The 27,456-nt window shown below is 54.5% G+C and overlaps 1 protein-coding gene across 3 annotated transcripts in view; it reads right to left on the minus strand.

Annotated features, from left to right (window-relative positions):
• SSBP3 (single stranded DNA binding protein 3) overlaps positions 1 to 27,456 on the minus strand; it is a 165,318-nt gene that overhangs the window by 15,059 nt on the left and 122,803 nt on the right. For 2 of the 3 annotated variants that reach the window (XM_060089852.1, XM_060089854.1), the window contains 4 exons: positions 12,848 to 12,928; positions 11,903 to 11,962; positions 7,679 to 7,745; positions 7,494 to 7,570 (listed from right to left, as the gene is read on the minus strand). In XM_060089852.1, the coding sequence (XP_059945835.1) occupies positions 7,494 to 7,570; positions 7,679 to 7,745; positions 11,903 to 11,962; positions 12,848 to 12,928 (285 nt within the window). The remainder of the gene's footprint in view (positions 1 to 7,493; positions 7,571 to 7,678; positions 7,746 to 11,902; positions 11,963 to 12,847; positions 12,929 to 27,456) is intronic. The other variant, XM_060089853.1, reaches the window with a different exon arrangement.

The following is a 27,456-nucleotide window of genomic DNA, read 5'->3' on the forward strand; positions in this document are numbered from 1 at the left end:
TACCCAGCTCAAACAGCACCACCTCTGTGAGGCCTGCCCTGCTCCATCCTAGTCACTCCCAGAGTGCCTTGTGATGTCCTCCCCCAACGGCCTGCAGCACTCTGGCTTATGATCGTGGCCACATGTCCACGTCTCCCACTGGACTCTGAACCCCTTGGAAGGCGGGAACTCTCTCTTACTGATCTTCGTATCCCCCGTCACTGCACACGTCAGTGGCAGCACTGGCAGAGACTGGGCACTGAGCCATCAATGGATGAAAAAGTCAATGAATGGAAAGTAACGTGAGGCTGGTTGGAGCCTGAGCTCCACCTTTGTAGGAGAAAGTCGGCTGGTGGAATTTTGATGGCAAAGGAACAGCCAGCATTGGCCGTTTTTTACTGAGCACATAACACATACAGTCTCTGGTTTGGACCTTGTAACGAGGCCATGAAGCTGGTATTACTCCCATTTTATAGAAGAGGAGACTGAGGGTCTGGGGGGAGGAAGATGTGCCCAAGTTCACAGTCAGCTAATGTCTCTGCTGGGGTTTAATCCTGGATCTGCGAGCCTCAGGGTCTGCTCTCTACACCACACATCTGGGAGGCGGGGAGGAGGGTGGGAGTGGGGACACAACAGAAGGCTCAAGGGCCAGAGCTGACAAACAGAGCCGCCGTCAGGCTGGTGGCAGGTTCTCCAGCCAGGGACCATCTCGGGACCACCTCCTTGGCCTCATCACCCAGAGAGGGGTTTGGAGTGAGAGTGTCCAGACAGGGTGTACACGATGACCGCAGCAGCGCCAGGCTAGCTGGCAGACAGCAAGGCCTGCAGTGGGGGGAGGGAGGGGAGGGCGGCCGGGGCAGCTGGCATCCCCCGTGCCTGCTCAGGGCTGAGTCCCTGGGCCGGAGGACACTCACCTGCCCTGGAGCAAATATGCCGCAAGATCAGTGAACAAAGGGGCCAGTCCCTCCCTATGGACGATGCTACGCGAGGTGAGCAGAGCCACAGATTTGAGGTCAGAACACGGAGAGCCTGCCCCAGCACAGCCTGACTCTGGGCAAACCACACAAATAACAATGCTTCCTCGGTGCCGGGCTGTGCTACGGGCTTAGTATCACCTACATTTAACCACCACCACCTCACTACTATCCCCACTTTAAAGATTAAGACACTGAGGCGCAGCAGCAGAGTGATGGCCCCTCGTGCAGCTATGATCAGGCTTCAGAGCTGCAACCCCTCCGCTGTGCTGCCTCGTCCATGAGATGGGGACAGAGAGCCCCCACCCTTACAGGGCCGTGTGAGGATCAAATGAAATGACGGCTCTGAAGTGCTCCCTCAGCCCTCAGAGGTGTGTACTGATTTGGGATGTTGGCAGAGCAAACGCCAAAGCCTTTAATGCTGCCTTAAGCATGGGGTCTTAAAGGGCCCTTTCTAAGCCCACGTGCAGTTACTAAATCCCCTGTACAAATCTCAGCCTCGCTTCCGCTGCTCCAGAACAGGAAGCTCACCACCTCCCCAGGCAGCCCACTCTTCCACTGTGTGCAGCCTGGCCAATCAGAAAGGTCTTCCAGATAGAGAGTGAGATCTCCTCCAGGGGCTGCAGCTGCATCCTGCTCTCTCTCACACCAAGGAGAGTAGCCGGCACTGTGGGGATGCAGTGGAAGGCTGGCCTGGGGGCCGGCGGGAGCCCAGGACGTGGCAGCAGAGAGCGGCGAGGAGATTAAGCAGGGTGCTCACTCCTGAAAGATGTCTGGACACACAGTCCCTCAGGGGAGGCTCCGGGTGCACCACCTGCTGCCCTAACCCGACCCCCTCAGGAGACTCCCGAAAGCCAGCACAGCCACTGCCCAGGAGGGAGCAGGCCTGCCAGGTCCTCCCTCCTGCAGAGGCCCAGACCCCGATGGCCACTTACATGCCCCCACTTCATAGATGACAAGCTAGAGGCCCAGAGAAGCCAAAGACTCGCCCAAGGCCATACAGTAAATCAGGGGTGAAAGGAATGCTGAAAGTCAGGTTTTGGAGGCAAGTTTTCAAATCAGAGACACTGGCCTTTTCACAGAGGATGGGAGGGCTTAGAAGCAGTTTCACGGACTCAGTAGAAATGGTTCTCTCTTCTCCCAGTGCCCACCTGCCCGCAGCACTGGGTTCTGAGGTGTGGCCATAGCCAGACACCGCCTCTTCCTCTGTCCTCAGCACTACTCTGCAGGGACGGGGCAGCTGGAGACCTGGGAGGAGTCCTTGGTGCAGCCGTGGAGCCGGCCACATCCACAGGGGTGTGTGCATGTGTATGTCTGCCTACCTCCCCACACCTACACCTTGTCCCGACGAGGGCACCCCAGACCCTGGACAGAGGGGCTGATCCGTGGTCAGGAACTATAAAGGGTCAGGCCCCACCCTCTTGGTCTCAGTTCTGCACTCTTGGGCAAGGTCCATGGCGATGCAGAAAGGTACCCTGCAGCTGGCAGGGGCTGGGGCCTGCTTCTGCTTCCTGCAACTCCTCAGCACAGGGGCTCTTTTTTGATGTTGCCTGGCGCCCCAAAGAATAGTCTTTAGGACAGACCTGTCAAAGGGGTCTCCAGTTTGTTGGGCAGTTTCCTGGGCTTTAGGCCGGCCCTCCACCACCTCTAGTCATGTAGCAGCCTGGCCAGCCCCACTGGGAGGTCTCCGAGGAGCCACCAGGGAAAGTGCCTTGAGTGGCTCCACTCTCTCCTCACCAGCCCAGGGTGCCCTGGCCTGGTTTACGATCCTTCCATCTCCTTCTGGGGTCTCTGCTCAGAGGCATTGAGCTTGGGCTGTCCTGGCTCAGTGGGGAGATGCAGCTTCTCCTGGTGGCACAGGACTGTCTCTAGGGATGGTGGATTACCCTTCACCTGAACATTCTCAAATACAGACAAGCCAGGTTGGCGATCTGACTCTAGGCTGTGCTGACCCCACCCCAACCAGAATACCAGACGCGCTGCAAGTGGCATCCACGGGAGCCTTCAGAGCCCTGCCAGTTTCAGCCTCACCCCAACAGGATTCACTTCTGAAAAACTGAGCCACGGTGCTTTGTGACCGCCTGGAGGGGTGGGATAGGGAGGGTGGGGAGGGAGGGAGATGCAAGAGGGAAGAGATATGGGAACATATGTATATGTATAACTGATTCACTTTGTTATAAAGCAGAAACTAACACACCATTGTAAAGCAATTATACTCCAATAAAGATGCAAAAAAAAAAAAAGAAAAACTGAGCCAGAAGTTCTCACCTGACACAGGCATAGGCATAATTCTTTAAAGAGAGAATACAATTAAGTGGAAATACTACCTCCTTTTCACCACTGGCTGCTTCACAAAACCAGAATAAAATCTGCCTGAGGCACTGAGGGCAAAGGGCAGGGTGATGCCTAGTTTGCTGGTTCCTTTGTGACATTTAGGCCAAAATGATACACGACCTCAGAAAGTATGATGTTACTCCATTCGGTTTTGAAACCTATAAAGTAGCCCCAAGACCACACTGTACCTATTCTTTGTTCAGAAAGTTCTAGAGTGGCCCCACTATTAGCAATGTTATTCTCCACTTGGAATAACAAGCTGAAGGTTTCCCACCTCTGTGTCCAGTCTCAGCACGGCCCTGTGCATGCAGTGGTGCTTACTAAAGACTGCCTGAAGGGGCTTGGTCACCTTTCTTAACAGTCCAGGCATGGCAGAGACAGGGCTCCCTCCCTGGGCCCAGGTTCTAAGGAGGGAATGGGATTCGTGCAATGCTTTGCGGAGCCTTGTGCTGTGGTCTCTCTCACAGCTGTTTCACACAGCACCACGGTGAGCCCTGTGAGGTCATCACCGGACACCCATTTTGCAGATGAGGGACTGGAGGCCCGAACAGGCTGAGCTGAGGCCAGGACGGTGTTCCTAGCACTAAGCTCATCCCTTTCCTGTCCATTCTGAGTGATCAGGGCAGCACCCTCAGGGGACAGAGAGAAAAGGCTTGGGGGGTAGATCCTGTCCTCTCCCTACCCTCAGCTTGGGGGTCTAAAACTTCCAGGCTCTACGATGCCCACTCCTTGGCTGACCCCAGAACCTGCAATCCATCTCATACCCCAATCTCGCCGAGACCCAGGCTCACTCAAGGCCAGGTCTTTCTGCCCCCAGTGAGGGGCTGGTGAGGACATCTGGGTTGCTCTAAGGGAGGTTTGGCTCTGGAATTTAATACTGCACCCTACCCACAGGGGTACAAGTGACATGGGAAAGGAAGGAAACAGAAACACTAATTAGAAAAGATACATGCACCCCTATGTTCATTGCAGCATTTTTTACAATAGCCAAGATATGGAAGCAACCTATCCATTCATCTTGGATAAAGGAAATGTGGTACACACACACACACACACACACACACAGAGGAATATCATTCAGCCATAAAAAAGACTGAAATCTTGCCATTTGTGACAACATGGATGGACCTTGAGGGCATCATGCTAAGTGAAATAAGTCTGATAAGGAAAGACAAATACTGTATGATTTCATTCATACATGGAATCTAAAAACCAAAGCAAATGAACAAACAGAAAACCAAAGCAAGTAACAAAACAGAAGTAGTTACAGATACAGAGAACAAATGGGTGGTTGCCAGAGGGGAGGAGGAAACAAATAAGTGAAGGAGATTAAGAGGTAGAAATATCCAGTTGCAAAATAAAATGAGTCATGGGTATGAAATGTATGGTGTGAGGAACACAGTCAATAACTATATAATATCATTGTATGGTGACACATCATAGTAACTAGACTTATTGTGGCAATCATTTTGAAACGTCCAGAAATACTGAATCACTATGTTGTGTAACAGGAACTAACACAGTGCTGTAGGTCAATTATACTTCAAAAACAAATGAACTCATAGAAAAAGAAATCAGATTTGTGGTTACCATTGGCAGCAGGTGGAGCTGCGGAGGTAGGGGGGAGGACTGGATGAAGGCAGTCAAAAGGCACAAACTTCCAATTAGAAGGTAAGTAAGTACTAGGGATGTAACATACAACACGATAAATAGAATGAACACTGCTCTATGTTATACATGAAAACTGTTACGAGTAAATCCTAAGAGCTCTCATCACAAGGAAAAAACATTTTTTTCTATTTCCTAATTCTGTATCAATATAAGATGATGGATGTTCACTAAACTTATTGTGGTAACCATTTCATGATGTACGTATGTCAAATCATGCAGTACACCTTAAACTTACACAGTGCTGTATCTTAATTATATCTTAATAAAACCAGAAAAAAAAAAAAAAAAGGAGAGATGTTTTCAGAGCCCCTGAGGTTGGCGGGGTGGAAAGGGTCAGCTGGCCTCACCGCAGGGCTAGCCTCTCTCTCCCATCTGGGCACCGACCTGCTAGCCTACAAGAGCTCCACCCCTGTACCCTGCTTGGTGAGGCCAGGAGGGCCCTTTTCAGCAAGACCTCAGCCTTCAGGACCCCCACCCTCTTTAAACGTGCCATGAGAGTGTGCCAGACTGCTGCTCAGGGACATGGACACGACGAAACTCCCGCTAAGCCAGGAGGAAGTCCTAGACTTTGGGACACTCTGACCTCGGTCCGTCTGATAATTATCCATTCCCAGCTTCCAGAACCTCAGTATTACTACAGACTTAACAAGTGTTAATGGCCTTTGCCAGAAAAAATAAAAAGAAACGCGAAGCAATCACCAAACCCAAGCAGCTCGAGTCCTGAACTATGGTTTTAAGGCCCCAAGTTGGAAAACACGAATTGCTTCCTAAGAGGCTACCCTGGGCCAAGCATCACGCCAAGAACTTGAGCCTCCTCCTTTCAGCAACCGTACAAGGAAGTACTGGTCTCCTTCCCATTTTACAGATGCAGCTGCTCAGTCTCCAAGAATCAAGAGGGGTGGGTGGTGGAGTACTCCATCCTCTTGTGTCCCCTAGACACCCCCCCAACCCCCCAGACATCCTGGAAGTCCAAGGCCACTGCTGATTTCCACACCAAGAGTATCTCTAGTGTGTGGCTGAGGAATCTGAGAGTTTCTGACTCAGGAGAGGGAACACTTGGCTTTCAGACCCTGTCACCCCTCCCACGGGTTCCTGCGGAGGTCAGCTCAAGCCGGCCGCCTGGCAGGAAGGGGCCACTCTGGTAGCTTAAAAGGAGCTGGTGAAAACACAAGCTCTGGGGGATTTGAGGAAAGAAAAGAAAACTGGAGCTGCAATTGGTGTGGGCTTGCTTCCTTTTAGGATTAAGGGGCCAACGAAAGGCAAGGACCTCCCTAAGAATCTTTCAACGCCACAGATGTTGCAGCCATCACCGAACGCGGCAGCTGGGTGTGCTGTAAATACAATTCCAGACAGAGTGGAGGGCTGTGGGGTGTGGCAGACGCCTCTTCCTCCAAAAGGGAGGCATGTGTGCGTGAGTGGGGGCATGACCTCACCCCCAGGGAACCGGAAACCTGTGCAGGGGCCCAGAGCATCCCAGCACCGACAAGCAGGAGTGGGAGAGAAAAGGAGGCCTCCAGGCAGGGCAGAAAAGAAGGGAAGGAACACCCTAGAACAAAATCCTCCTGCTCTCACTGTGAAATGCCCCTCTCCTTACTCAGACTTCTGGCTTTAGATAGTCAGATACCAGAGAATTCGCAAGGAGGGCAGAGCACAGCAAACTCTCTGCCACAGCGCCTGCAGGACCCAGAGCCGTGTTCAAACACTCAGAAGAGCGGGAACCAACTGTGAGAAGGTGCTAGAACAGGAATGGCCTGCCAGACCCCTGCCTGATGGTGCTGTGGGACCCGGGACCTGTGGGTATGGAGCTGCATCCCAAGGAGCGACCACTGTGTTGCTGCTATAAAGGGGTGGGCAGGGCACTTGAGGTAATTTCCTCTAGAGGTTTCTAAACTGTCCTTTTTGGCAGTGGAGCCCCTCTGGGCAAAAGAAGGTTTAGGCAGGAGCTTGGTATATGAAAATGGCAAAAGCTCTGAGTTGAAGGGAGTGCCGGGGCCCTGGCCGGCCTGGCTCCTCGCAGCTGGGTGGTACCACCAAGAACCATGGCTACAGATTCACCCCCCACTGGACTGGGGGGGACACTGAGGCCTGCTGGGGCCACCGAGGTGAACGTGATTTGTCCTAACTCAGACAACTGGTGAGTTGCAGGCAGAATAATGCAGTATCTTGCCTTGGGTCCCAACAAACTGTGACCGTTGAGCCAGCTCAGGCCCACCCTACCTCCCAAGGGTGGGAGGAAGCTTTGGGGACCCACACCGCTGCTTGGGGACACAGACCCCTGCCTTCCAAATGCCTCAAGTCCCTCCCGTGGAAGGCTCCCAAATGCTCCTCTTCCCCAGCTCGCTGGGGGTCTCCTCAACTCTGCCAGGTGGGCTGCCCAGCTGTGGGCAGAACGGGCCGCTGGGGCCCTGGTCACGCCGTCTCCCCTCACCCCTCCGAGCTGCGAGACGTGGAAAGACTAACAGACTTGGAAAGAGGAGAGAAGGCGGGTGCACACAGATGGCCGGGAGATGGAGAGACAGACAGGCGGTCGGTTACCTGCGGGCCGGGCCCCATGGGCCCCATGCCTCGGGGAGGGTTCATTCTCTGCATTGATCCTCCCATGTTGGGGTGCCCTGCGTGACAGAGCGGGTGAGCCGTGAGTGGCAGGAGGTGGAGGCAGACAGTGGGGGGGGAGCCCCTCCTGATGCCCCCCCCGCCCCTGCCCACCCTGCCTTGTCTACCTTGTTGTCGCGTGGGATCCATGGAATTGGGCAGCAGTGGCTGTGTCCCAGGAACTCCTCCCGGAGGCTGAAAGAAACGTTAAGACCCGAGGTAAGTGGCTGCTCCCCGGAGCTGGGGACAGAGGGGAATGCACCTGCCTGCCCAGGCTCCCCACCTGACCATTTAGGGCCACTCATGGCCTCCCCAAGGCCGCTCCTGCTGCCCGCCGGCTGGGGGGTCCCCGGGCAGCAGCAGTCAGCTCCAGCTGGTGTTACGGAAAACTGCAGCATGGGTGGGTCAGCATGGGTGCTTCATCTTTGGGAGAAGAACCACGGCCCAGCAATGCCGTCTTGGCAGGTCTATATACCTGCCAGAGCCCAGGCACACTCTGGCTGGGCCACCAGCCACACCCCCTCAGAGGCAGCACCGCTCCCTCCCCCCCTTTTACCACCCAAACTCCAGCTGATGCAGTTTAGGCCAAACCCTGTCTCTCCTTTGCCTCGTGGAGAGTGGAGATGTAACTCGTTTTATCCCCAACTCCCAACGGTGGGGACGGAGACCCACTAGCTAAAATCCTGCCACCGTGGGAGGTCCTTTTTCAAGGGGGCAGGGGAGGCGGCGGCTTTTGAGATTTAGATGAGGGAGCTGAGGTCCAGAGGCCTGAGGGCCCCCAGTCAGCCCTCAGTCCCCTGCGGCAGAGCCAGGAAGAACACCCAGGACTCTGGACCCCAGGGGTGGAAGAGGAGGCCTCTAGGAGAGGGTGAGCAGGATGCTGAGTGACAACCTGCCACCGAAGGCCTGGTGCATGTGGCACATGCTGGTGTGACTACTACAGAGAAGATGAGGACGGGGCCAGGGGTTTCCTGAGTGAACGCTTGGCACACCAGCTACGAAAACCCCTTCAAAGCAATTTATTTGAGACTGAAGTTTATTTCAGCTGCAATATGAAAAAAGAGGAAAGCAGAGCTGGGGGAGGGGGAGGGAAAGGGAGCTTCACTTTTAGAACCCCATGCCTTAGGACTAAGCACGGGCCCTTGGCTTGGAGAGGAAAGCCTCTGTGAAAGCTGGGCACCTGTGATGGGGACCTCCACCCCCACCCCCTGCTTCGCCCGGGTCCCCCAGCCCCGCCCGACTGTGCTGTAGGGATGATGGCCGAGTGGGGAGCGGATGGCCCAAAAGGAAACTCCAAACCAGTTCTGGAATGAGGTGGTGGGAAACAAAGGGACAACTTCTCACTGTTCAGCTTCAGAATGGCGTGTGTGAGTGTGTCTGGGGAGGGGGAGGCTTCTGGGAGGGCCATGCAAGCCTGCGGGTACTTGCTGCTTGAGAAGTGGCATCTGGCACCTGCTGCTTCCATCTGCCTGGGGCTGCAGAGAGTCTCTCTCTGTGGCCCTGGGTTTTAGCTGCTCCGACCTCTTGCTTTCTCCCAGCTCTGCTTCCTCCCCCGAGTTCCCAAGCTCTGAATCACCTGGCTGGTTTTTGTCTGCCCACTTGGGGGTTTGGGGTATTTCTCGAGCCTGGTTTCAGGACTCCGAGAGGACACAGGAAGACCTGCCACTGAGGCTGTTTGGTTTGGGGGCTCCTGGGATGTTGAGGTGCCGGGAGACCCCCACCCCAGGCCTTGGTAATCCCCCATCTAACTCTGATGGAGCGGCCGTAGGGGGCTGGACAACCACTTCCTCTCCAGGTAGCCCCGTGCTGACCCCCAGTTCTGGCCGGAGGCTCCTCCTTGGGTTCCCCTAACCCTGCTGTGTGTCAGAACCCAGGAGCAGAGCAGGGCTTCCCGGAGGCCCAGAGGGGACCCAGGAGTCACTTCCCTCACTGGAGTGACCCTGAAATAAGGCAGTCTGGGCCTCCTCTACCAGGGAAGAACCAAGGTAAAAGGGGCCACACTGCAAGGGCTGAGGCCCTCAGGCGTGAGAAAGGAGAAAAATAACGGCTCATATATGGGACTGCAAGCACGAGCCGTGCACACACCCTTGGGGCCCGCTGGGGAGAGAGATGCTCTGGGGCTGTCCCACAGGCTCCTGGAAGTAGGCCAGCGCCTCGCCTACAGCACCATGGGGCAGGCGCAGGAAGTGTCTGCCCAGTGAATGGACAAATCCCACCAGAATCTGCTGGGTCACTCAGCTACCTGCCTGAGTCCACAGGTTGGGTGGGGTAGGGGCTCCACTGGGATGTGATGTCAGGGCTGCCTGACAACCCCAGACTCTAGTCTTCCTCTCCTTAACCCTGCTGAACCCCACTGCTCACCGCCCACCCATCGACCCTGGCTTGAAACACCACAATGCTCTCTCTGTACAAGACTCCAACCCCCTAGCCAGGGAGGCAGATGGAGGACGGCCTTGCAAGGCTTTAGGGCCAGGTCAACGACCCTGAGCTCCCGGTCTCCCTAAGTGCCCTACTCATTGCCCTAACCCAGGAGGTCACGTGGGCCTGAGCTGCTTCTGCTTCCTCCTCCTGCCCTGGGGAAGGCTGAGCTAACGGGTGGCATAGAGGCTTCTGTGGGACCAGCAGCCCCAACTGAGGCACTCTCCAAGAGAAGCCCAGGGTCAGTTCCTGGGACAGGGACACATCCCCCCCTTGGAGGACAGAAATGTCTTGAGTCCACAGGAAGCTGGAAACCGGTATAGATTTCCAATGGGGGAGTGGTGGGGAGGTTGGCCCGACTGATTTGTAATGCGAGGTACAGATGATGGATTTATTCTCCATGTGCCCTCTTGGGCACTTGCTCATGCTTAATTGATAAATAGAAACAAGCATCTCCTCTCATGTCCCTTAATTGATGGAGGAAGGGCCACAATTATGATAAGGAAGCATCTGTTCCGTCCCTGGGGCAGAGGCCAGTTTGGGCTAAGGAGAGCCCTGGGTGGGCAGGAGGGAAAGTTGCTGCTGGGGTCCGTGCATGTGATGGCAGAGAAGGCCCACTTGATGGCCCGTTAAAATCAAAGGCAAGGGGCAGCACTTTTACACCTATGAAAGCTAACCGAACCTGGCGAGGTGGAGAGGAAACAGCACTGGGCCGGGAGCTGAAGACTGACACGAGCCCAGCTCACTGAGACACTTAAGGAAGTCACTGCTCCACTCTGACCCTCTGTTTCCTCATCTATGATACATCCTAGGGTCCCTCTTTGCTCAAAAAGCTGGGTTTCTAATTCTTGTCCGAATTTTTCCCCTTCGTGTCAGAGAAAACAGGAAAGAAAAGATTTTTGGAGAAAAAAGAATAGTGGAAACTGGTAGGCTATTTAACTTTAAAATTGGAGTCCCCTGGTTATGAGCATCTCTCCAAAGTCCCTGTATTGTCTCACTCAGGAGTTTTCTTGCAGAGCCTTGAGAATGAAAGGGATCACATTCAGGTAATGCCTATCTAGCTGGTGACCTAACTCCCAGCTCCAAAGGCAACAAAGGCTGGATGTACTGGCAGTGCTGGTCAGACTTTCTGAAGGGCTTCTGCAAGGTCACTCTAAGAATTATGTATACAAATATGTATGGGCACGAAAAGAAATTTCCCTGATTTTTAAAGTTTCTTTTAAGTCTGTCTACCCTAAAAAGAAGATAATTCCTCTTTACCTCTGCAGCTCTCTTCCCGCCCCTGGATGGGCTGAATCAGGTAGGGCAGCTGGGGACCGATTTCTCCAGACCACCTCGAAGTGCCAACCCTAATGGGCCAGCATAAGGCCCACAACTCAAGGTTGGAAACCCCTCCCCGTAAGCAGACCACTTTTCTAATTGCATGAACAAATCCTTTCTTATTTTGAGTTGAGTCTGGGAAGCAGGCAGACATTGCTTAAAAACTCACAAATGTCCTCCTCGCTGCATCCAGGCTCCTGATCTAAGCATTCCTACTGGCCATTTCTCCCCTTAATAGCAGGATTATATTTACCAGCCTTGGCAATTCTCAAAAGCTTCCAGGAAAAAATGCACGTTGTCAATTAACTTCATTAAGAAGGAAGACCCTTTTCCAAGAAGGGGCTGGAAGGGAGGGGCTGGGGCGTTACCACCTTCTCTAGAATAGTGGAAACCCTGCATTCCCGGCCTGCTGCTCCAGAACTGGCTGCCCAAAGCCCACCGGTAGAGACAGGTGAAATGTTGAGAGGGGCTGCATGGGGACCTGTTTATAAGCCTCCCATGTTAAAACTGTCCCTCCACCTCCCAGCCCTTCTCTCAGATTGTGATTTGAGTCCAAGTCCAGCCGGGTTCACGGGTGGCCGAGTGAGGGGAGAGAACATGAAAAGGTACAGTACCTGGTTTCCCATTCTGATCGGGGGCCGGGGGCCGCCTGCGTATCGCGGTGACATAAAAGGCTGCAATTACAGGGCATTAGTTCAATGACAGCCTGCACTCAACGGTGACAGACAGAAATGCGCTCCTCTCCACAAAGTCCAGTTTTGTTACAACTAGTCATCTTTTAAACTCTCTTCCTCCCGGTGGCCTCTTCCCTCGGGCAAAACTTCCTTTGGGTGGAGGGAGTGATAGATGCATATACCCTGCACCTGTTGGCGGAGATCTACTCTGGATGCCTGCCGCGGCAGCAACTGGGACCCGGCACAGGACGCGGAGGAACGGTTACAGCAATGCAGGGCAAAGGAGGAGACCTCTGCTCTTGGTAAGGGCAAGTGAAAGAACCGGAAAGGGACTTGTACAGAAAATTTTCAAGCGTGCAGACAAAGCTGGACACGCGCTCACACGCACTCACAACAGCGACAAAGGGGGTGGGGAAGGGGAGTGCGGGGGAGGAGGTACACAATGAAAACAGTGAGGGTACAGCGGGCGCCCTAACTCAATGCGGGGGGGCGGGGAATGGGCAAGAAAGCTTTCTCAGCAGCGAGAGTGCACAAAGAAAAGGCCAGGGATGCAGCTTTGGTTACAAACAATGGTTAACCAAACTCAAAAACAAAACAAAACCAAAAGTGAGAGAGGAAAAAACAAAAACGCAAAGGTCGCTGACAAGGTCACAGAAATAGTTTTCCTTTTCTTTTGGTTTCATATCCGAGCGGGATGTGATGTCCAAGGAATGAAGACTATCTTTAGAGAAAAAAAAGGTATTTTGGGGGGGGAAAAATCTCCTTGGTCAAATCTCCTCAAAGGCAATGGCTAGAGCACATTTTGATTTTTGTTTTTCCTCTGCTGGCTCTGTCCTCCTGGTGCCCCGCGCCCCCCGGCGGGCGGGCGAGCCACAGTGCGTTTACCTGACTGTGGGGTCCCATCATGCTGCTGGGATTGTGAGGTGGAGGCTGTGCGTGCGGCGAGGGCTGTGACCCCGGAGGACCCTGTGAGGCCAGACAGTAGAGGCAGGTTATAGATCACAGCACATGGAGAAGCGCAGGAGAAGCTTAAAAGAACAAAAATTAAACCAAAACGAAGGGCGGGCGGGCGTGCAGGCTCTGGTTGGCAGGGAGGTGCAAGCTGCTGCTTGGGTCGCCGGCTCAACGGTGTGAACGGCGGGCAGGAGGGAGAGAAGCTGATAAACACATTCACGGGGGACTTACAGGCACGACAAATAAAATCAAGCTCCTTTGTGGAAGCACACGGGGGCGGGCCGTTGCAGCGGAGTTTGCCATGTTAAATACGTTGATTGAGACGGGATCAGGGCAGAGCGCAGGGATGCACAGAAACTGACCCACCCTGCAGGGCACCCACGAGCCGCCCCCCGGGGCTGCGGAAGGACCGGGAGGCCCTGCCCTCCAGGAGCTCCCGGGCTGGGTGGATGGAGACGGGTCGTGGGCCAGGACCGGGTGACCAGTCTACCGAGGGGAGGGGCCCTGATGGATGAATGGGAACAGACAGGAGGAGCGAGGTGGTGCCAGAGACTGAACACATGGGGGACAAGAGGAGGAGACGGTCACCGGGCGCCCATTTAGCGCACTCATTAACACGCCTTCACTTGCAATTGGTCCCGTGATGTGGGTTTCTCATTCCTATTTCCACCAATGACGAAACTGAGTCTCAAGGGATGAGGAGATTTGGCCACGGCCACATAACCGGTAGATGGTAGAGAGAGGAGAAGCCCTATGGGTCCAAGGCTGACCCGGACCCCTGCAGCCAGACCTGAACGGGTGTGTGTGGGAGCAGTGGGACGGGGCTCTCCATTCCAGCCACCCCTATCCCAAGCTGACCCCTGAAGCCCCGGGCTATGCTGGCCTCGACTCCCCACAGAAGAGATGAGCATATGAATTCCCCTAAACCACGGAGTTGGTCAAACCGTGGGCTGCAGCCCATTAGTGGATGGTGAAATCAATTCAGTGGGTTGCAGCCATTGTTTTTAAAAACGTGGAACACAATAAAAAGCATAATAGAGGGCTTCCCTGGTGGCGCAATGGATAAGAATCCGCCTGACGATGCAGGGGACACAGGTTCGAGCCCTGGTCCGCGAAGATCCCACGTGCCGCGGAGCAACTAAGCCCATGTGCCACAACTACTGAGCCTGTGCTCTAGAACCCGCGGGCCACAACTACTGAAGCCCACGCACCTAGAGCCCGTGCTCCGCAACAAGAGAAGCCACCGCAACGAGAAGCACCCTGCGCACCGCAACAAAGAATAGCCCCTGCTCGCCGCAACTAGACAAAAGCCCGCATGCAGCAACGAAGACCCAACGCAGCCAAAAATAAATAAATTAATTAATTTTAAAAAAAGAATAGAAAATATTGGACAGCCTTGTGTGTTTTAAGGCAGATACTTTTCATTAATCTCCGTTTATAAATGTGTGTGTGTGTGTGTGTACTGGGTCACTGTGTCAAATGTATTTTCTACTGCGGGTCACAATCAAAAAGCATGAAAATCCAGTCGGGGAAGTGCCCTGCTGCCCACTCGGGACGTTGGGAGTGGGAGGCCAGTCCTGCTGATGAGGGCACACCCTAATTCACTCTTTGCACTGGGGGCTGTGCTGCTACCCTTGGAAGTTGAGAAAAATTCAAAACACGCATGGGGGATGAGTGTGGTTTCATTAAGAAAGAGAGGGAGAAGGGCTCTTTGAGAGACCCAGGCAGGGTTTCCTCGCTCAGCCTCCTCCCTCGAAGCCAGGCTGCCCAGCCTGCTGCTGGCTCAGGAAGCAAAGCCCAGAGCTGGGAGAGGGCGGAGGGGTGGGCTCGGGCCGGCGGGCATGGAGACAGAGAGAGGTGTGCAGAGAGAGGCGAGGGGGCCATGCCCAGGGCAGGCCTGGAGCTTCTCGGCCAAGTGAGGGGCTGCTCACTTCCCAAAAGCTCCGCGGAGCAGATGTTCCCCTACCTGCCACGCTACTAATTTCAACAAGTGTGTGTCTTTTTAGCGGCTGCCAGCAACGGCATGGTTTGTTACCATGAGCAATTTTCTTAATTAACAGACATTAATTAGCCATTTAGCAATTTTGCAAGCATTTGTTTAGCGGCTTTCCTAAACATGAATACCACTGTGATAATGGCACTGATTAGAGGGTCCCCTAATTAACAGTACAGGGAAGGAAAATTGAAATCACATAAATTAAAAAGGGAGGGGAAGTTAATGAAGGCGGGACATATTTGCACCTGCAAGTCTTTTGTACCGTGAAACTTGGGTGCAATGTAAACAAAATAAGATAATTTGAAGCCAACCCCCAAAAAAAGGAAAATGAAAAGAACGGAGGAGGAAGGTTCAAGGGTGAGGTCCAGTCTCCAAGAGGGGGCAAAGGCCTTCTGTCGGGTCCTCAGTTCTTGGCAGGAAGGAGTACCTCCTCCCTCCCAATCCTTTGCCGCCCCCCCTGGTAACATCGTGATCCTCAGGGCCAGTGGTGTGGCTTGGGCAGGTCCCTCACACCTGTGCACCCCGGCAGCCAGGGGAGGTCAGGAGCAGCTGACTCACTGAGTGATCAGAGAAAAAGTAAGTAAAGCCCCTCAGACAGCCACAGACAGGGGCCTCGGTCAAAGCAGTCCTTGCTAAGGGCCAGCACTCAAACCCGAGTCTTGTCGTTCCAAGCTGCCCCTTGGCCCTGCATTCTGGCTGCCTGGGCCCCTGGAGGTCCAGAGGGCAGGGCTGGTGTGTGTGCTTCACCTCTGCACCTCCCCCAGAAGCTCTCTGCAGGACCCTGCTGCCTGGGCCCTAATGAGTGGACAGGGAACAACTTGGCCTCCATGCCGCTGCTTCAAGACAAATGACAAGGAGTAGTAGTAAGGGAGTGTGGCTGGTCAGTGAGGCCCTAGCCCAGCAACTTCCCTGTCCTGGGGGGAGCCGTGGGGAGCAGGTTGCTAAGCCCTGAGAGGGGGCAGTGGTTATGAAGTCTCTCCTCTGACTTGGAGCTGGGGTTTGGAGTGCCGAGGACACGGGAACCCTAGCCCAAGCCAGCCGGTCACCCAGAGAGAAAAGCCCACCACAGTCTGGACATAGGCGAGGATACAGCTCAACATTCACCTTCCCAGGGCATGAAGCTCCTCTCCCAGGCCCAGTCAGGCTGCCCAGGCTCTGCTTATGTACCTCCCAGCACGGCCCCCAGACGAACGTCACACAGCCAGAAAGCTTTTATTCCACGGAGCCAGAAGCCCACCTTTGCCAATGGGTCACCCACATCCTCCCAAATCTCCATCCTCTGTATCTCTGCTACCCCCACTCAGCCTGACAGCCCTCCGTCACTATATCTGTGTCCGGGTTCTGTCCCTGAGACTGGATGCAACAGCGCAGGGAGGGCCCTGCACACTTGGCTTGTTCTCAGGAGCTGAGAACGGGGCTCCACAGTGGGAAAATGTTTGCTCGTGTGAAGATGATGACAGACGTGCTGCCCATCTCCATGAGGAGGTATGGCATCTGCTGCCCTGTGCTTTATTAAACCACAAAAACGTGTTCTTCTCTTTCTAGTCTGCATTCTCAACAAGAGACTGACAGGTAGGTTTAGAGAAAACAGACCTTAGTCTTTTCAACTTGTTACCCACTCGAGCAAAAGGCTATGTAGGAGGTAGACAAAAAAAAAAAAAAAACTTGTTTTAAGATTCTGACCTTTGTTGGGATGTTGGCTTTTCTCTTCCCCAGCTGCTGCACAGATCTGGCAGGCAGGTGGAGAGGACGGAGGTGGAAGGTGAGAGAGGGCGGGAGTCTTAAAAGCTGATAATACTGAGTGTTCTCACACAGGACAACTCTCCCCGCTCCCACCCGCCCTCACACTGCCAGTGGGGCCTTCCTGGCTTCTACTTGCTGAAAGCTTTAGAAGAACCCAAAATAGGTGCATCTGGAAGCCTGCTTGGCCAGGATGACTCTCTGCATCCAGCTCCATTTAGATCATCTCCCTCACAGACCTTGGACGCTTTCCATCCTAGGTGCTGCCCAATCAACCCTCCTGACATGCCAGAGAGATGGATACGGGCAGACATCTGAGGTGAGCAGAATATAGGGCCAGACCAGGCTGGGGGTCACACCAGAAGCTTGGGGAGAACCATACCTGCCCAGCAGTCACCTGTTTGTTGGCGGCCCTGAAAGATCATCACTGCTTCCAATGCTCTTCGTCCATGGGGGAGAAGAGAGGCGCAGGACAGAGATGTGATTTGTCCAAGGCCACAGAGATGAAGCTGGCAGCTGAGCCACATCACCTAACTCCAGCCCAGGGTTCACTCTCTTCATGGTATCATGTCCCCATCCATGCAAAGAAATAGGGTTTGGAAAGAACTGGGTTCAAATCCTGACTCTGCCACTGACTGCACTTCTCTCATCAGTGAAATGGGAACAATTACAGTAATAATAACGAAGCCACACCTGCCACACGGTACAGATGGCCTTCACTTGCATCAGCTCATGTCATCTCAACTCCCCACTGGAAGGGCTCTTAACTGCTCCATTTTATACAGCCACAGAGCTGAGGCTCAGCGAGGCGAAGCCACTTGCCTTGGATTACAAAGCTATTAAGTTGTGGGTCCAGGCTGATTCTAGAGTCCTGGGCCGCCTAGCTGGTCCACCATTCTACAAGCCCGTGAGCAGTGCTCCTAGAGGCTGAAGGACTTGTGGGTGCATCCAGCCACTCACTCACATACATATCCTGGGTGCTGACCTCCCATGTGTCTGGCCAGCCCATGTTGGGGTGAGGGAGGGTCACAGAAGTGCACTGGACTCGTCTTGGCCCTGAAAGCTCCCAGGCTAGCTGGGGAGAAGGATGAGGACACAGTGACAAACAGGCTGGAGTGTTGGTTTAAACTGCCACGGGTTCCAAGAGAAGGCGACAGGTAAACCAAAGCCCAGGGAGGCCACAGAATGGAGGCCAACAGGGAGCTGGGATGAGAACTGGGGGCCCCTGGCGGGTCAGAACTCTTTTCATCGCACAGTACTGCCTCCATGGGGTGACGGCAAGGAGACCTGTGCCGAGGGGACACCCCAACTCGGGAAATCCCTGCCACTGAATCTGGGAAAAGGAAGGTGACTTGCCCACTTCCTGTCTGGCCCTCGCTCTGGCCCCAGACCCTGTTAATGGACTTGCCATTCCCCTCAGGCGTTACGGAAATACGTTAACTCCTGCACTTCCTTATTCTTTTTCCTGCCACTTCGGCACTGGGTGGCAGCCTCCGAGAGCCACTTAGGCAGGGCCCGGGGAGGCTCTGCTATGGGCCATTCCACTAAACCCCTAGATGCTGACAGTTGAGTGAAAGTGCCTTTGCCGTCATCGACGTGGTGGGGAGCAGAGAACAACAGATCCAAGGTCTCTGCAGAAAAGCACCTCAGAACCGGCAGCAGGACCCACCTATGCACTCCCCCCTCCGAAGCTATCCTTGAGAGATGCGCTTGTGCACGATGGGGAGAGCTTCCTGGCATCCATCCCAGCTCCTCCAGGACATGCTGTGAGTCCAGTTTCCTCATAAGGAAAACGGGATATTCTACAGGTATTGCAGGGAGGTGGTACAGCTGATGGTGCTAGGCACAGGTCCCCAAGCTTCCACAGTCCCCACGCCTGATGCTCCAGAGCCACTCACAGCCCATTTACAGGGAAGGCGAGAGCTAGACTTACTCTGTGGGATCGCCCTCCTCAGCCTGTTGAAAGCCCACACATCCTCCTTTGCGAAGCCTGGCCTACTCTACCCAGCCAGGTGCACTCCAAACGTGGGGCATCCTCTTTGGACATCCTGCCTTATTTGTGGATGCCACGTGGGCTCCTCCAGGGCAGTGACACAGTCCCCACGTGGACGTCCAGGGCAGGGCCTGAGCAGAGCAGTGAGGCGTGGCCAGCAGGCGGACGCCTCAGCCACGGTCAGCCAGCCCCTGGGTGGGCACATCTAACACTTTTGGGTTCAAGGAACCAGTAGGAAACGTAACAACAGGAATGACCACGCTGGTCCTCTGAGCTAAAGACTCCTGGGAGTGAGGGAGGACAGTGCCATAAAATTAAAAACCAAATAAAAAAGAAAATCTGTATTAAAAAAATTTTTTTTTTGAAGGAGAAAGGTAATAAAAGCTATGTGCTAAGTTTAGTATTTCCAAAACTCATGGCTCCTTCACCAAATGCCATCCCATACTCCCCAAAGCTGCCTTCAACCTGCCTGGACATCATGGACTCTCAAAAGAAACAGAGATGAGACTGAGTCCCAGGTTTTCTGGGTGCAGAGGTGGGCCAGTGGGGAGAACTCGGCTGTTAGAGCCCAAGGCACTGGGGCTGGAGTCCTGCCTGACAGCCCCTGCTCCTCTGTAAGGAGCGAGGAATCCAGGTGACACTCTCCTTGCAGAAAAGCTGTGAGAGTGCTCTGGGAACAGCTGAACACCCCGTCAGTACCATCAAGGCCAAATCTGCCTTTAGTCAGAAGGCCTTTGGGGAAAGGGGACTTGAAGTTTTAGGTTGCTAAGAAACAAAACGCTCCACTCATCCCTGTTCCCCCCACCCCCAGACTCCTGGGGATACCGGCCAGTGGTCTGGCAAGAATGCAGGGGCGGGTTTCATCAACTGGCAGCAGGAAACGGATGACTCGCATTACTAGTGACCTGTGCAATCCGCCCATTGGGCGTGTTACTGTAACTGAGTGAATATAAAATTACATTAATTATACACATGGCAACAGGCATGCAACAGACAATCCAATTTGCTCCTTGGACACGAATGCTGACAGGAAATGCCATAAGTCCATTCTGGGGAGAGGGCCAAGGTGTGCCCGTGTGCCACCGACATCCCAAACCTGTCAACACAATGTGCCTCCACCCATAGCGTCCCTGTGGCAGGAGGCTGACCACCTGGCGGGGTGAAGGAGCTGCTGACATGCAGCTCATCTCAGAAAAAGTTATTTCTTCATTTCGATCCATGGGAACGAACTTGTCAGTGACTCAGTTGCCTTCCTATCCTGCTTCTATCTGTCCCCTCCGGGGAAGAGGCATCTTTATGTGTGTACATGGGCAGTAGAGGCTGGAGACAGCCCTGAAGTTACCAACTCAAGGCTAGAGGGGGCTGAGCTGGGCCACACCCAACCATGGAGCTATGGCCGGGCTGCAGCACAGCCCTGAGAGCTCACAGTCAGGGGGCTGCTGGCCTCTGGGAGATGAGCCCACAGCAATCACGGCCCTCCGTGGGCACCAGGTAAGGGGGGTAGGTCTGGCAAGTGGTGGTGGCCCATGTTCCTGGGATGGTGGGGAAGTTGCCAGTGAGAGGAGCAGGGCAGTATACGACGTGTCTCCCTTGGAGTCACCTCTGCATAACCTCAGGAATCCTCACAGCCACCGGGGTCCACTCTGTGCAAGGATCAGTGAAGGACTCATTGATTTCTGGCTGAGCAAAGGCCCCGGCTGACCTCCCCTCCTCCCCGTGTCTCTCTGAGGAGCCAGGACGGTGCTGGGCAGGTGGCGAGGGCGAGAGGTCTGTGCGCTTGTGAATCTGGCTTCCCGGGATGGGCCGCCAGGACACCCCGCAGGAGGCACTCAGATCATGTTTTACTCAAGAGGTCCCATGGAGACAGAGACGCAGAATCAGCAGGCGACGGTTTTCAAAACAAAGGGAGGAAACATGGCAAATGAAAGTACAGGCGGCGTCCAAGACCTAACCAGAGTCCCCCCACAATGCTGCTCCCTGAGTCTGCCCCAGCCCCACGCACAGACGGGAAAGCCAAGCCCCAGGGACGTGGGCTCACTGGTCCCAAGTTCTGGCTTGGCGCCCTGCGCCACACCCAGAGTGGAGGCTGGGGTCAGCAACCGCACGAGGACCGCAAGAGCACGGCCACCACTGTGGCTGAGCTACAGGAAAAGTCAGCAACCTATGGCTCAGGGCCAAATCTGGCCTGTCACCTGCTTTTGTAAATAAAGTTTTATTGGAACACAGCTACACTCATTTGTGTACCATCTGAGACTGCTTTCATGCTGTATCAGTACAGCTGAGCAGTTGTGACAGAGATCAGATGGCCCACAAAGCCCGAAATATTTACTATCCAGCCCTCCACAGAAAAAGTTTGCTGACCCTTGAGCTTAGTAATGGTTTTCAAGACTGAAGAGGGAAAAAATTGGAGTCTTTTTAAATTCTCAAGGAAAAGCAAACAGTGCTAGATCTACTTTCTGATTTTAACCTCACATCTCTTTAATAAGATAAATGAAGCAAAAATTAACCCCATTTTACAAAGGAGAACACTGAAGTCCAGTGACACAGCATTATTTACCAGAGCCAGGATCTATCCCACTGACGACAAGAGAATGAGTGCCCGGATCCGGGGTCAGCAAACCTGAGTTCTGGTTCCCCCACCAACATGCCATGTGACCAATCTCTGAGCCCCGGTTTTCTGGGCCATTGGTCTTAAACAAGATGATCTTTCACTACTATAACACAATAACCAGCATTCATGACCAGTTGTTTGGTCCCAGAGCATCTCCTTGCTAACCATCTTCCCTGTGTTCATTCTTGCCACAATGCTGGGGAACACACTCTTCCCTCGCTCGCCAGCACAAAACATGCTGGGGACTTGATTCCAACCCTGAATTCTTTCAGCAGGTTCGTGCTGTTTGACCCTCGCCTATGCAGTGAATTCAGAAGAATTCTCTAGGGTTACCTCAGGAAAGGGCTCTATCTACCTTGAAAGGCTGTGCTTGGGGTGGGGGAGGGGCAAGGAGAGGCGATTCTGCTTCGAGCCGCTGCTGCTAAACCCTTGAGGCCTCCCTGCTGAAGATTCTTTGTATGTGCCTGTGTCCACAGAACTCAGCACTCTTTCCAGGGACACAGGAAAAAGTATTAATACGCAGAACTTATGGGCAGAACCCACGTCCACCTGGCAGTGCACCCAGCCACTGGGTCCCAGCACCCTGGGCTGAGTGTGCGCTAAGTGCTGGAGACACAAAAATAAGCAGTACTCTGGCCTTCCCTGAAAGAGTCCCAGGCAGTGGGGAGAGAGCAAGGTTTAACTGTGACTGCAGCAGCATTCCAACAGAGGCAGGTACCAGGTGTGTGATTACAGAACCATCACATTGCGTAGGCAAGGCGTGGAAGGATGAACAGGCGTCCTCTGGCAGAGCAGAAATAAGAGGGGCTTCTGGGCTGAGATCGGCATTTGTGTGGCAGAGGCAAGAGTGGGCGTGGTGCTGGGGCGGGGGGCCCATGCACAAGATGGTGAGCCTGGGGCTGGGACCTTCAGGCTGAGGAGTGGGGTCATTTACACCTTTGGGAGCTCATGCAAGGGAGTGGTGATCAGACCTATGTCTTGGGAAGCACACATCCATTCCATTCCTTTCCAAAGATGTTTCTGTGCCCTTCCTCGAGTTAGAAATAAAGACCTGTGGCCACTGGAAAACAGTGAGTTCACAACTGGGGTGCTAATTCCCATCTCTTGCTAACTACACATGGAGTGTGTACCTGCTCCGCCACTAAGCCACACTACAGCCCTGAACAGCCAGCCCTCTTTAATGTTGACGAGGGTTTCCGAGACCCAGTCCCAGCCATGTGGGTTTCTGGCTGACATCTGGATAGCACACTCTCTCCTCCCAGACATCTACTGGTTGCAGTAGAGACCGGCTCTGTGGGTAAGTGGGAGAGGCAGAGACACACCCAGGATCCAGAACCATGCCAATCCTGCAGAACACAGGGAGGACACGCCTACCTTGACAAGAGAACCAAATCTCCCCCCCCACCCCCCAACAAAAGACTGCCTTTTGCTCTGAAAGTGGACAGGGCTGCAAAGATGCATCCCGCTCCTGCCCGCCAGCCTCCACGCCACCTCTCGCCAACACTCAGGCTCCACTGTTCATCACGGCAGCACAGTGAAGGCGAGGTGCATGTTTAAAAGGCACTGCCTCGTCCGCCCAGAGAATTCTTGCTCGACTTTAAGCTCTCCGGGCACATGCGTGCACACAGCCTTCCTGCCCTACCCCCTTAAGCCCAGACAGATGATACAGAAAGTACAGATTCGTCCTACCAACTAGGACAGGGAGACCAAGGCTTTGGAAGCTATAAATCCAGATGCCAGAATTCAACCCCAACTGTCCACTGGGCAGAATAGGGCTGAGAAGGAAGCAGGAAAGTTGGCCAAGGTTTCCCCTTTAGTTTTGTGGGTTCCAGGATGGCTGGGTGGTTTCTCGTGCCTCTTCTCCCCTGAGAAGCTTGGGGAATGGCCCAAGATCTTGTCTTCCTTCCTCAGCTAAGGAGAAGCAACAGGATGGGGTGAGGGAAAGAACCAGGACACTGGGGAGAGACGGGCTGAGGAAGCCTGCCCACTGTTACCCAGGCAGTGGACTATGAAACCTGGAGCACCTCAGGGGCAACACGAGGGGCAGCCATGTGGAAGAGCTCCGGATTCATGGGCCAGGGGCACGTCTGCAGTCCCCTCCCAAACTCCCTAACCTCGCCCGTAAAACAGGCTGCCCCACCTCCCCATAGAGAGCCACAGATACTGAGCGTCCAGTACTCCGTCCAGTGCTGGCGACCAGCCCGCACCACAGGGCAGCTGCTGATACACAGAGCTGTGCTCAGATCCTCCCCACCCCAAGGAATCCTTCAGGAAGCCCCTCTTTCCCTGACTAAACCTTCCTATTACCCCACTCCCAGGGAGCTGCCCCCTTGCCTACTAACATGTAACCCGTCCGAATCTGAGCTAGTCTCAGGCTGGACTCACGGCCCTCACCAACCCCACCTGATGTGGGGGGTGCTCTTCAGCCAACTCCACAAAAGCCATCTGGTCCCTGAAGTGCTCCATTACTTCTTCTGCCCCCAAAGCCCTCGATGCCCCCACAGGACAGGGCCTGGGTTTCTTCTGTTTACCACTGCACCTCCCAGGTCTACTCCTTCTAACGTTACATTTTTCTGATGGGCAGACTGAGGCCCAGAAAGGTAAAGGCACTGCCCCAGAACAGACTGCAAGTCTCCAAACTCTTAGACCCTTTCCATAACTCCAGAATAAGTCTCTCAGAGTTAGATATTATAATTAATCTGAGGAAGGGGCACTTAATCAGATTCACATTTGGGGTGTACAATTTTTTAACCTTGAGACAAGGATGGGACAAGACTTTGTCAAAGTCTTCTCGAATAAAAATGACCCGAGACTGAAGAGGCTTCAAGAAGGGGAGGGGAGGGCCTCCCTGGTGGCGCAGTGGTTGAGAGTCCGCCTGCCGATGCAGGGGATACGGGTTCGTGCCCCGGTCTGGGAGGATCCCATGTGCCGCGGAGCGGCTGGGCCCGTGGGCCATGGCCGCTGAGCCTGCGCGTCCGGAGCCTGTGCTCTGCAACGGGAGAGGCCACAACAGTGAGAGGCCCGCGTACAGCAAAAAAAAAAAAAAAAAAAAAAGAAGGGGAGGGGAGAATTCTGCAATCTGCAGAAGAGGCCCTGCAGACATGCTGGGTGGGGCAGGGCTGGGTCTGAGAGCCAAAGCTCTGGCCCTTGTCCCAGGAACCAAGAGCTGGTTCAACAACGGGGTGAGGGTAGCAGGGGCTAGATCACAAAGAGGTCTGGATGTCTTAAAAAGAGCCTGGACTTTATTCTTTTAACGAAGGGATACCACTGACAAGAAGAAGACCACTTGACGGAGGGGATGAGCCACTTCACTGACCTGCAGTGAGCCCAGGCTGGAGTCTGCCACGTGGACCAGAAACACCTGGAGCCAGGGACTGCCTTGCCTCCCAGCCCTGGGAGCCCAGCAGGGCCAGGCGGAGAGCTGTCCCTCCTGGATGTATGCAGAAGGAACGCATGCCCAGAAACCAGCCCCTGGGAAGGAGCCCTTGTGCAGACACCTGATCTGCCTTTCATTCTGAACACATTCCCAAACTCAGAGCTGGTGAAGCAGGTAGAGCTGTTCCTGTTTCACACATGAGGAAACTGAAACTCCAGTGATACCCAGGTGAGTCACTAGTGACAGAACTCAGGAGTACAGTCAGCCCTCCATATCCACGGAGGCAGAACCCGACGACAGGGAGACAGACTGCACTTGGCCATTCGATATAAGGGACTTGAGCATCCACAGACTTTGGTATCGGTGAGGGGTGCTGGAACCAATCTCCCCGTGGGTACCGAGGAACAACTGCAGAAGCGAAGACCCAGCCCCCTGGTGGAAGAGCTGACAGTAACTCACAATAGCAAGCTCACCCTGATGAGCTTGGCAGGAACAGAGTCAGAGGCTTTTGGACATACAACCTGCTTTCCTGCTTCCACCTCCGCTGTCAGCTCCTGTCGGTGGACCAGGGACAAGGAGTCAAGGTGGCAGGGTTAAGGAAGGTGACACGTTAGAGGACCAAATAAGACCCGGTGCTTAGCAGGTGCCAAAAACGTCAGTCTAACTGAAGGGTTAAGCACTAAAAAGCCAATCAATCTTGAGAATACCCCGAACCTCTCCCACACTTCACTGCCACCAGGGCTGTACTGAGCCCGAGGTTCCTTATGGAAAAAGGAGAAAACTCACGGCGACCCTTGCTCTTGGTTGAGCTGAAGACCTACCTCCATCCTGGCCTCTAGCTCGCAGAAAAGAACAGCCCAGAACACCCCTGCTTGTGTCCACAACACAGGACCCAGAGTGTCTACCCGCGCCAGGCAGGGCTTCACAGGCATCATTTCGTGGTGTCCTCATATCCACCCCAAGAGGTAGGGGGTATATCTTCACCCCAAACTGTCAGGTGAAGCAGCTGAGGTTCAGAGTTTAATGGACTTTCCCAAGCTAGCCAATGTGCCAACCCAGGCTGCATGACCCCAGGGCTGTCAGGAAGCACGTTTAGAGAGGGTGAGGGAGGGATGGGACACACAGGGGGCAGATGAACTAACAGGCACGTCGGAGCTCCAGGAGTCCAGCCGCTGGGCTTCTGACCATTGGTCAACACTGGGTCACGTTTCCACGGCAGTAATAAACAATCACTGAACACGAGTATACGTGTATGTATATAGTCAATCCTCACCAGCGCTCTGAAAAGGAAGCACTGCAATGTACCGAATGTCTGCTTCCCAGCACAGCCGAGGAGATCAGTGCCCAGAGAGCTCGGGTAACCCGCCCAGAACACGTCACCAGGAGTGGCAGTGGGCTGTCTTGCTCCAAAGCCCCTGCTCACAGCCACTGAGCACTGAGAACCCTCTTTGGCCAGGCCTCTCCTGGAGCTGCATGCCCCCTGCTCCCCTCCACTGCAGACACAGCTGAAGTGGTGTCCCCAGGGTCAGGGAGCCCCTTGGAGAGCCCAGCACGGAACGGACACTTCATGAAAGCTATGGCCCCACCCGTGCCCTTAAAAAGTCTAATCCCACCCTTTTGGTCTTAGCAAGAGATGGGGCTTCCTGGAACCCAGGGGTGGGCCTAGGCCAGGGGCTTCACTGATTCCAAGGCCTTCGTTTAAGGGAAGGAGCTTGTCAGGGAAAGGTCAGCTGGGGAGTTAATCTAGGCAGAAACAGGACCTGAACCCAAAATCCACACGATGGGTCTCCTGCTATGTCCCCAGCTCTTAGAAGAGCACCTCAGCAAGATGAGAGAAAGCCCTCTGACCACCCGGTCTGGGCCCAAGGCCCTGGGCCCAGCCCAGACTCCTCAAAGGGCACTTTCCTTTCAGGGCAGCACGATCTTATTCAGGGGGTCTATCCTAATCCACGTAATGCCAAGGTATGTTAATTCCAGGATTCCGCTGGAATTCCCTTCCTCAAACCTCTTCTGCTACAGGGCTGAGAAATTTGATCTTTTTTTTTTTTTAAAGGAAAAATACCCTCAGCATGATTTGTAGAGAAGGGAGCCAAGAGCCGAGGAGGGTCTACTCCACCCCCTGCCCCCCACCCGTGAGAGGTGGGGAAATCTTCTGGGGGAACGGAGGCGCCCATGGCAGAGCAGCTCTCCAGCATGGGGGGGAGACATTCGATTCTAAGAGAAACCCGGGCCCAAAGGGGAGAAGGATAAACCAGCCCAAGCTCTCAACAAGTCAGAGATGTGGGCGTCGGTTTACAGCTCAAGAGAAGAGGCCCCGAGGGGGCGTCGCGGCCTCTGGGGCCTCCCGGGGCGGCAGGAGCAGCAGCTGAGCACGGCCCCCGGGCCTCCCATGTCTGAGGGTCCCTCCGGAGCCGCTCCCCTGCCTCTCCCCGGAGAGGGACTGGAGCCAGGACGGGTCTGGGGCAGCAGGGGCAGGCGGCAGGGCCCGGCTGCAGCCCACGCGTTCCTGGGTGTGGGCCTGGCTCCACAACAGGGGGCAGTCGAGGCCTGAGGAGCCGCCGGGCGCTTTGTTACTGAGCAAACCTCCCAGGCACTGACTGCTGATGCACAGCTAACAGGGTGGCAGACACTGATTTATGTTCAACTTTCCATTTCATCAGCGAGAGCGGAGTTCACATTTTGGGGAGGGGAAGGCGGCCCGCGTGTGCAGACGCAAACATGCCCACGCGTGCACTCAGGCACAAGCACCGGCCACGGTGGCAACTCCCCCCCCCTTTTTAGGGAGGGAGGACGAGGGGGCGAGGCGGCCTGGCACGTCAGGAGT

This window comes from Mesoplodon densirostris, chromosome 2 (assembly GCF_025265405.1).
Source record: "Mesoplodon densirostris isolate mMesDen1 chromosome 2, mMesDen1 primary haplotype, whole genome shotgun sequence".
NCBI lineage: Eukaryota > Metazoa > Chordata > Mammalia > Artiodactyla > Ziphiidae > Mesoplodon > Mesoplodon densirostris.